The 9,963-nt window shown below is 43.2% G+C and overlaps 1 protein-coding gene across 2 annotated transcripts; it reads right to left on the bottom strand.

The window, feature by feature from the left end:
* Window positions 1-348: 348 nt before the first annotated feature.
* On the bottom strand, window positions 349-6,843 carry CAMK2N2 (calcium/calmodulin dependent protein kinase II inhibitor 2). Of its 2 annotated transcripts, XM_056565646.1 has the most exons (3): window positions 6,359-6,843; window positions 5,229-5,243; window positions 349-3,360 (listed from the first exon to the last, which is right to left on the bottom strand). In XM_056565646.1, exons 1-3 carry the CDS (start codon window positions 6,525-6,527, stop codon window positions 3,290-3,292), a joined length of 255 nt encoding a protein of 84 aa, XP_056421621.1. In that variant the 5' UTR covers window positions 6,528-6,843; the 3' UTR covers window positions 349-3,289. The 2 variants fall into 2 exon arrangements, with proteins under 2 accessions (XP_056421621.1, XP_056421622.1); XM_056565647.1 differs by lacking the exon at window positions 5,229-5,243 and having other exon boundaries at window positions 6,359-6,830.
* Between the last annotated feature and the right edge of the window lie 3,120 nt (window positions 6,844-9,963).

The following is a 9,963-nucleotide window of genomic DNA, read 5'->3' on the forward strand; positions in this document are numbered from 1 at the left end:
TAATGGGACGGAGCACAATGGCAATGTGAATTTACCTTACTGGAAATTTATTTTATAGTCATTGTTGCTGAAAGCAGAGGTTACCATTCTTTTTAGATTAAATAATCCTTTCAGAAAAAGTAACAAGGGTATAAGCTGTATATCATCTGCCTCTGGGAATCACTTTTGGTGCATTAACACAAGTCATTAAAAATGCAATCTTTTCTGATCCAATAAGCGAATGATCCATCCAAGGGGTGACATGTTGAATGCATTCTGCTTACCTTATAAAACATATGTGGATTTCACAATCCTCTTGTAAGCCATCATATCAGTGGAGTTATCCCAGTAAAACAAACACGCTAGATGTCAGTGGTGATCAGTTTATTTATTTATTCACCAAATACAGTTAAAATGGTATTAATGTACAATGAGTCATTCTCAGAATGGCACAGCATTGCCTTATTCGAATCAGAAAATGGTGTATAATAATTGAATCTTAAGTCCATGCACAGGATTTAGAAGCTTTTTTAAAAAATAAAGAAAGAAAGAAACAGAAAACAATAAATAAAAATAAATAAAAGTAGAAAATTAAAAACACAACTATTACGTCCCATAAAAGAGGCGGTTAACAGCTGTTTCTTCACATTCAGAGACTAAGTGGATTCCTGAAACCATCCCTTGGTTGAAAATAGCAGTATAAAATTTCCAATCCATATTATTTCAGCTAGCCAGAAACCTTAATTTCATAGGTCACCACCAGCAGTGATTGTAGACAGAGATGGTAGTGCCACCACCAGGATATGTGACATATGCCTACCCTTACCATCAAGTGCTGCACACTGACAGGACTAATGTGTCTCAGGTTCCCACTCTCAACACAGACCAGAAAATATGATATGACTAATGCTCTTAAGAGTGAAAACTGTAGTGGAAATTTCAAGGCCTACCACACTTTACAAAAATTAAGTGTGGTAGGTTGGATTTTAAGGAGCCTCTGAAACTTAAGGTCTGCTGCAAAGACCTGTTACATCTGATAAGATTACATACAGAATTGTTGTTTAATTGTGTAACTATTGTATAGTTTTATAACTAATATTAGAGGCCAAAGAGATTTAGTGTTAGCTCTTCCAAAGGGATCTTGAAAAAGATGGAGCCATTACTTGTATATTGGTGCAAAGTGGCTGAATCCCAAAAGGCAAAGCCCTTGTATTTTGGTGCCACCTTTTGGAGATACCAATACAAAGTGGCACCAGAGGCCAAGTTCTATTTCTTTTGGAATTCAGCTACTTTGCATATCCTTTTTCCCACAATTACCAGAGGAGTATGAATGGCCTATAAGTCTCCAGACTCCTATTGGCTTACTCCTCAATAAGAAACGTTACCCTCTTGAGTTATGATGGAAAGACTGACACTGTAATGCACTGTTTTATAATACAGACTCCATCATTCCTAACCAAAAGTGCCCCTTACTTACAACCTGGCAAAACTAGGGCCAACAGATTTATACTGTCGACAGCGTGGTGGAAATTATGGTACTAAAACTTACTTCTCAGCTAATCTTTTCTATAAACCAAAGCTGTCAGGATGTAGTGTGGCCTAACTAAGAAGTCTTGTTTCTGATATTAACCATTAAAACATATTTGTATATATATATATATAGTTTATATTTAACTACGATATATATATATATATATATATATATATATATATATATATATATATTACATATATATCAGTTTTTTCTATGATGGCAATGTAGAAATACGTGCAAACATTTCAAATCTCTAGCTTTAAAAACTAAAAGACACTGAATGTAATATGAATACTTGCTACATATGCGATATGCAGAAGATATGTACAGAAGAAAAACTATCCAGTGTAAACATTTTTGATACGTGAAATGTGCAGCATATTTCTACATATGCACTTAGGTAAAGCTGGCACATATAATACATATCAAGTTTAGCGCCATATAAAGCATCGTATATCTATTTAAACATATATTATATAATACATGTATAGGGGACACATATCCGACGTGGAACAACATGTCCTAGTAGCAAGCAGCATATTGATGTAAAAATTCTATCAAACCATGGCAAAACATACCATCAGCAGGTTGGCTCAGTTTTTACACATTCATGGTGGTGGCAGCAGTGTACATACTGTAAATGCATGGTAAAGGCTCCCTCCTCCTCACATTACTGCCCTAAATTGTCATCCAGTTGGCCGCCAATCACTCTGCATCCAGAAGTTGGCTGCATCTCTGATGTGACATTGCACAGTCACCAGCATGTATTAGAATTTATATTAATAACAAAGAGTAGTTTATAAAAATACAAATGTAAAGGGTTCCTGTTAAAAAGGAGCGTGCTGGGAAGGGGTGGGATCCAGGATGGATTTGGAAGCTCATGCAAGAGATGGAGCAAATTAAGTCTTATTCTTGCTTGGGTTTGGACAGCAAAAGGACGGCCTGTGCCTGCTCTGCGCCCTCCAGCTGCTCTGCTTCCGACCTGCTGGTTTCTTGAACATGAAGGGCAAGATGAAAGGGAAGTTAGGTGCTTGTCCAGTCTCTCATTGTTCGGATGCTGGTTTACTGGTTAACTGGAGGAGGCATGGTACTAAGAATCACAAATCATCCTATATATATATATATATATATATATATATATATACACAGGACTAGATATATTTATACATATATATATATATATATATATATATATATATATATAAAAACACAACTGCGCAGATGGATTCCCTTTGGGTCCACAAATACGCACACAGCTAAATATTATTACTTCACTAGAGACACATGTTGTCAGAATAAAGTGCATTTCTAATAACCTACAGCCCCCGGGATGTACATTGTGAGTCAGGAGGAGGAGGCAGCACCTGGCAAGGTTTGGAGTCGATAGGCACAAACTCCATGGTGCTCCAGTCTACAAGCACCTTCTTGGCACACAGGCAGATGCTAAGGATAACAACACCCATTCTGCATTCTGGGGTTGGCTTTTAACATGGGTTGAGAGACTCACCACTGCCCCAGAGCCCAGGGTGAGGGACAGTGACAAGGGGTATAGGAAGGTGCTGAAAAATGAACATCTCCACATTGGAGGTCATTGGCGTGGTCTGAGTGGAGTGAGGAGCCAGATGGCACCATCAGGAGACCTGCAGAGGGTCTGGATCAAGGTGGAGGGTGGAGATTTGCCAGCAGCCTCAAAGCCTTTCCTTCTTCTCCATGTCCACAAACATGCACAGCCAAAAGTGCTTACAAATCAGGGTGGAGAGCAGCCACTTCCACGCCTTATACTCCGGAGGGAGACTTGTCCGACACCCCCTTCAGCACCTCGTCTATTCTGTCATCTTCAATAACAACTGAAGAAAGGGAGAAACAGGGGGTTGGGGATCAATAGGCTAGAGCAGTTCCAAGATAGGTGATAGTGGGAAGGAGTGATGAGATGGAGATATGTGAAATGCAGAGAAATATGATGAGGAGGAGGAGGTGAGGACTTGAAAAGCAAGGAAAACAACATGTGCATTCACTCCTACACTGCAATTGGCCGGAGTCTAGCAATGCACACACTTATGGACACAATGATGCATACATGTGTAAACAGAAACAATTGCATAGCTAGATACAAAAGATGCAAGTATGTACAGCCAGGAAATTGTGCACTCACCTCTTCAATACTAAGGCCTATACAGTAATATTAGCATCCAAGACTAAAACTGCTTACATACCTGCTCAAGACACTAAAACCATGTAGGAGGCATCTCTTCATGCCTTCTTGAACATGATTGATAGGTAGTGTATACATCCCAGACCATTGTTGATTGAAACCTGCCATGATAATCTCCTCCAAATTGGATCATGTTTCAATACATAGGATAAGAGAATTGGCTGCTTCACTCCTTGATGGCTTTATAATAATGCAAAGAACCAATTTATTGGATAGAATTTCACAGAAATATGGCAGAGGTCAATAAACAACTCAAGAAACAACCTCAACTTATAAGAGGTGATCTAAAACTGAAAGATATATAGGAAGGAGTAAGTATCCGTCAAAGGCAACATATGAAGACTGAATTGTGATTTCACCTGTAATCTGACTTCACAATGCTCTCTGCATTTATGTCTCTGATGTAGATCTTTTTCTCATGCTCCACACTAATGCCTAAAATGGGGAACTGTAGAATTGGGTAGAGAATCAATTTCTACTATAGGAAGGAAAAACCATGCTGTACTGGCCCTGTATATTATAGAGAGGGCCAAAAGAGCCTTGCTGCTATTCCTATTTATAAATCATCAGGTTCAATATTTACCAGTATTAGGATAAATAAATGGCAAGATACATCAAGGGGGAGCTGAAAGTAAAATAACTACTGCAGCTACAGTGAAATATATGGTGCACAAACTAGTGGTCTGAATACGTAATGCACCACAATGCTAAAGGTGAATATTTTTAATGGTAAAGTGAAACCTCTTTAAAAGACCACCTCTTTGAGAAGACCCGACCAGATGTATCCAGACCAGATTTAATTTGCTGAATTTTCAGTCCACCATTATGCATCATGGCAATTTTTTTTAAGCAGACCAGTTTTAGTGGGTTTTGTCAAAGAGGTTTCACTGTACATGTTCCACCACTAGACGCTCTGTGAAAATGTTAAGCTCTGTTAGTCATGCCCCAATGGCAAATTTCTTGTCATTCACTGCACTGCTGTGGCCCCCAAAACTGCACCATTTGTTTTTGCTTGATTTCAATTACCCTCACAGAGTTCCTGTCCAACATACTTGATGAAACGTAAGAAGCCACATATATGGCAACTCCTAAGTTTCAGCTACTGCATCATCTGAAATGGCACCATATACATTTTTCCCTAAGCCTATAGAACAATGCCATTCAGCATCTCATAAGCTACACAGATAGACATTCCCTCCTATGTAGCATTAGACCCATCAGCAGGAAGGGATCCCCTCAATGGCACAGACAGATAGAGCGCAGGGTTAATGGTAATGTTTGTATGGCGTTTGGTCACCCCCATCTAGAAGGTGAGGGCACAACTTCTTTACACTTCATTGGAAAACAAACAGCACCTCACAGACACTACTGGTAGCAGAAACCGACTGGTTCAAGAGCGCGACAACGTACACTGCGTATGTGTGCTTCTCTGTGTACAGATATACAGACCACACGTATGCACAGAGAATATATAGATATATAGGCACGCTCTGAGATCAGTACCTTGGACAGTGTCAGCTCCAAGAGAAAAGAATGCACAACAAAGAAGGCATTATAGGTATTAGCAGGAGTACTGGTACATAATAAGCTCAACATGTTCATCTACCTGTCTGCATTCAATATAGCCCCATACAGTGCAGAGGGCACAGTCTTTACTGAATATAGGGCTTTATATAGTGGATAGATGCAAGTTTCGCATGAAATCAGCCCAATATGATTGTATGACAATTGTAAGATCATCTCATGCTCTGAATAAGACATTGTGTCTTCAACATGCTATGACAATACCCCCCCCCCCCCCCCAACACCATTCATTTCATCCACATAAACATGCTTTAAGGAACTATACCTATAGACTATGAAGTATAGACATTTGGTTATGACAGGGGTGAAGCATCCATATACCCTTTATTATCTCACATTATACAGCTTCAGTAACAAAGAGGGGGCATGCACATTCCCTACAGATGCATGGACTCATGATAAATCACAGTAAACACATGGTATAACTATCAGTCCATAGCTACAGGTGTCTTGGGAGCATATACCCAACCCTTTATCTATAGCCATGACCACATATGCTGCATTGTAGTATACATTACCTGTTCCCTCCTTCCCATGTTATTTACATGTAGCATATGGATCTTGTCTAGCTGTGTGCCCAGCCCTACTCTGTATTCTGCATACATATAGGGCACATTGATGGCAGCTTCTCTCTATAGGGTATACACATGATCATATAGGTGACCCTGTTTTTCTAGCATGCTATCATAGAGTGATGGTGTATAGCTGATGGTTGACAAGGAGACATATCCAGGGGTGAGAAGACAAGCAGGTGCCCAGTATGTGAATGCCCCTTCTCATCGTCATGATGGTGAGCGCAGGATTTGGCAGCACAGGCTCATGATGGATGCACGCACCCTCCTCATCACTTACACCCCATGATGGGATCCATACAGCAGCACCCATGATGTGGGGACAAGCATCACCTATGGAGGGACAGGGGTCTGGGCACAGACAGAGAAGAGGGAGATGACATGATAGGCTACAGTATAGACATGGATGATGCACACGTATGTGCGCTAATCCCCCTCTAGGATGCCTGTTACATGACAACACAGAAGCCTTCTTACCTCTCTTGGCTCTTCCAATCTGCCCCAGTTTTGGGGGTCTCTTCTGCTGGTTGCCCCCATAAAAGGCGCTGGTGTCCTGGAGACGGCAGCTGAAGGAGATTTGCCCCACCTCGGTGTCAGAGCCGTAGTGCCCCATCTTATCCTCGCTGTAGGGGAGAATCTCAGACATGGTGGCAGCACCAGAACACTGGGGGATCCTGCGGCGGCTGCACGGACAGACAATCCTTAGGATATAGGTGTATATGACAGGGAAGGAGATCCGGAGCTATGGGGGGTACTGCGGGGAATAAATGGGCTGCGGAAGGATACGGGCGGGCTCAGCACCAGTGCAGGGGACCAGGGGGTGCACAGTGTTCCTCTCCCCCAGCTCCTGGGTAAACGTCTGAGGAGAATCTGAGAGCTTCTACATCATAAAGGGGAGCAGTGTCCCGGTGACGTCATGTGAGGGGGTGTGTGACATCAGGAGGCGAGTGCGGAATAACAATGACACTGCAGCAAAACAAGGAATCAACTTCACAGAAACAAACCCCAAAGAACAAGGGCGGGCGGGCGGAATCCTGAGGGGAGGGAGGGAGGGGGTATGCTGGACTATCCTGAGGGAGAGAAAGGGGAGCAACTGGGGAACACCCCGCCTGTCACAGCATACATGTTCAGCAGGGGCGCCATCCGTGTGGGGGACCCGACATTTACGATATAATGGGAATCTATGGCTGGACCCACAGTGGGATATTCTCCTCACATACACGGCCGGGTTACTGTATGAGGATTAACGATCAATGACAATTGTAGGATTATATTTCATATCCCATAATGATGATCGGATACAGACAGCTGCAGCTTCACTAGAGACTAACTGCAGTATAAACAGATAGCACCCAACCAATGGAGTCCACATCTAGCACCTTATATGCAGATAACGGGCTGACAGTCTGGGGATATACCCTTTAGCAGGGAATATTGAATGCATCCTATTGAATGGATCCTAAGCAAGGGTGGGCTGTACTAGATTTCAGCCCATCTGGTAAGAAGTTACTGTATAATGCAGTGTTTCCCAACGAGGGTGCCTCCAGCTGTTGCAGAACTACAACTCCCAGCATGCCCGGACAACCTTCGGCTGTCCGGGCATGCTGAGAGTTGCAGTTCTGCAACAACTGGCGGCACCCTGGTTGAAAAACACTGGTATAATGGATCAGGTGGACCTACTGATACGTGTCTATTTCAACATCTTGTAGATACCATAAGTGTAAAAGGTCCGTGCTAGTGGTATATAACCTTTAAGGGGCATAGCTACAAGTGGACAGAGGTAGCAGTCACACCTGTCCCCCTGAGCACGGCTTTTGGCAGTGCCCCTTTGCGCAGGGTCTGTTGAACACCCTGGAACTTGGACTATGAGACTCAGTACCCAGAAACGACCTATCGTACCACAAGAACAGAGCCCCAATAAAATTAAACCTAATAAAAAGAGGCAGCAAATTGGGTAAACAGGCCAAGGTTTTTATTAGGGTAAATAAGATCGGTGTATAAACTCAACACGATAACATAAATAAATACCCTTAGTATAACTAATTATCAACCGATCAGAAACCAGAGTTAACCCGTCATTAGGTCAGGGCAACTAAAACCCCCCAAATAAAAAACCGTGACAAGAAAAATAAGGGAGGAAGGGATGCTGAAGATCTTGCCACGAAGGTCAAAGAGAAAGCCCACCGGCAACAGCTGCATTATAAAAACTCCAGGAGGAACGCCCAGGATGACAGAACCAATAAGCCAAACCGAAACCAGCTGGGACCTGTAAGTAATTAAAGAGAGGAGAAGGGAGGGGAAAGGGTCCTGTTCCCGTGCACCTCCCGACCCTATTCAGGGTGGCGGCGGTCCTGCCACGGGAACAGAGCCCCAATAAAACTAAACCTAATAAAAAGAGACTGAGGCAGCAAATTGAGTAAACAGGCCATGTTTTTTTATTAGGGTAAATAAGATTGGTTTATAAACTCAACAGATAACATAAATCAATACCCTTAGAATAAATATTTATCAACCAATCAGAAACCAGAGTTCACCCGTCATTAGGTCAGGGCAACTAAAAAACCCCACACGGACTGGGCCTCAAGGACCAGGCCCCCCAAAGAACCACAGCCCAACCTCAATCATTGACTCCAAATCTAAATTAAAAATATCTAAACCAATGGGAGAAATATGAGTTAAATCAGAATGACAGAGACCTTGGACAAAGCCTTCCAAGTCTGTATATCTAAACGATAAACCACTTAGTACAGGTCCAAAATTTTCTAATTGTCTATTAACACGTCTGCAGATTCTGTCAAAGTAAATAGTCTCTGGGGAGGCCCAACATAAACGGGGAACAATCTCTGAAAAAATCAAAAATACATTGGGCAAGAGACACTTCAACTTTGCAATATCCTGCTTAATTTCCTGAATCAAATTAAGAGTAGACACTTTACCGACATCGTTACCACTTGCAAGAATAATAAGAATATCAGACACAGGAAACGAACCAAGGCGAGATTGGACCGAATGAACAACAAACCGCCACCTAAGAACCCTAAAACCGAACCGAAAAATAGACACCAAGTGAGAATCAAATGAAAGATTAACAGAATAAGGACGAGAAGAAGCATGATCCTGGGCCCAATAAATGAAGGAGTGACCGAGAATCCAAACAATCTTTGGGGAACCTAGAAAAATAAAAGACAATATTAACCTCCCTGGCGGTATGATTCTGTCTGGAAATGTGTACCAAAAGCGGTACAATTTTTTTTAACTGAATTTCACATCTCCCTCCGCCCATTTCACATCTCCCCCGTCACATTCCCCTCTCCCTTGTCACATCCCCCGTCACATTCTCCCCCCTCCTTGTCACATTCTCCCCCCTCCTTGTCACATTCTTCCCCCCTTGTCACATTCCCCCCCTTGTCACATTCTCCCCCTTCATGTTACATTCCCCTCCCCCTGTCACATCCCCCCCTTGTCACATCCCCCCTTCATGTCACATTCCCCTCCCCCCATGTCACATCCCCCCTTCATGTCACATTCCCCTCCCCCCCTGTCACATCCCCCCTTCATGTCACATTCCCCTCCCCCCTGTCACATCCCCCCCTGTCACATCCCCCCCAGTCACATTCCCCCCCTTGTCACATTCCCCCCCCAGTCACATTCCCCCCTTGTCACATTCCCCCCCCAGTCACATTCCCCCCCTTGTCACATTCCCCCCTTGTCACATTCCCCCCTTGTCACATTCCCACCCTGTCACATCCCCCCCAGTCACATTCCCCCCCCTTGTCACATTCCCCCCTTGTCACATTCCCCCCCTTGTCACATTCCCCCCCTGTCACCTTGTCCTGCAGCAAATACACTAGGTTTGTTGGGCAGATTTCAAACCTAGTGTATTTGCTGCAGAACAAGCCCTTTCCCCTTCAGCCAATCACAGGCTTTACACCACTGCGGCCTGTGATTGGCTGAAAAGTGAAAGGTCCTAGAAGATGAATAGTGAAGAGAGGACACCCCGGACCGCACGGAGGGGAACGACATCTTCAGGGACCGGGACTAGGTGAGCAAAAGGTTTTTTTATTTTACTACTTCTTCCCTTT

This window comes from Hyla sarda, chromosome 3 (genome assembly GCF_029499605.1).
Source record: "Hyla sarda isolate aHylSar1 chromosome 3, aHylSar1.hap1, whole genome shotgun sequence".
NCBI lineage: Eukaryota > Metazoa > Chordata > Amphibia > Anura > Hylidae > Hyla > Hyla sarda.

Bases quoted from the DNA above. Each gene is read 5' to 3' on its own strand.
- CAMK2N2 (XM_056565646.1), bottom strand. From the start codon at position 6,527: ATGTCTGAGATTCTCCCCTACAGCGAGGATAAGATGGGGCACTACGGC.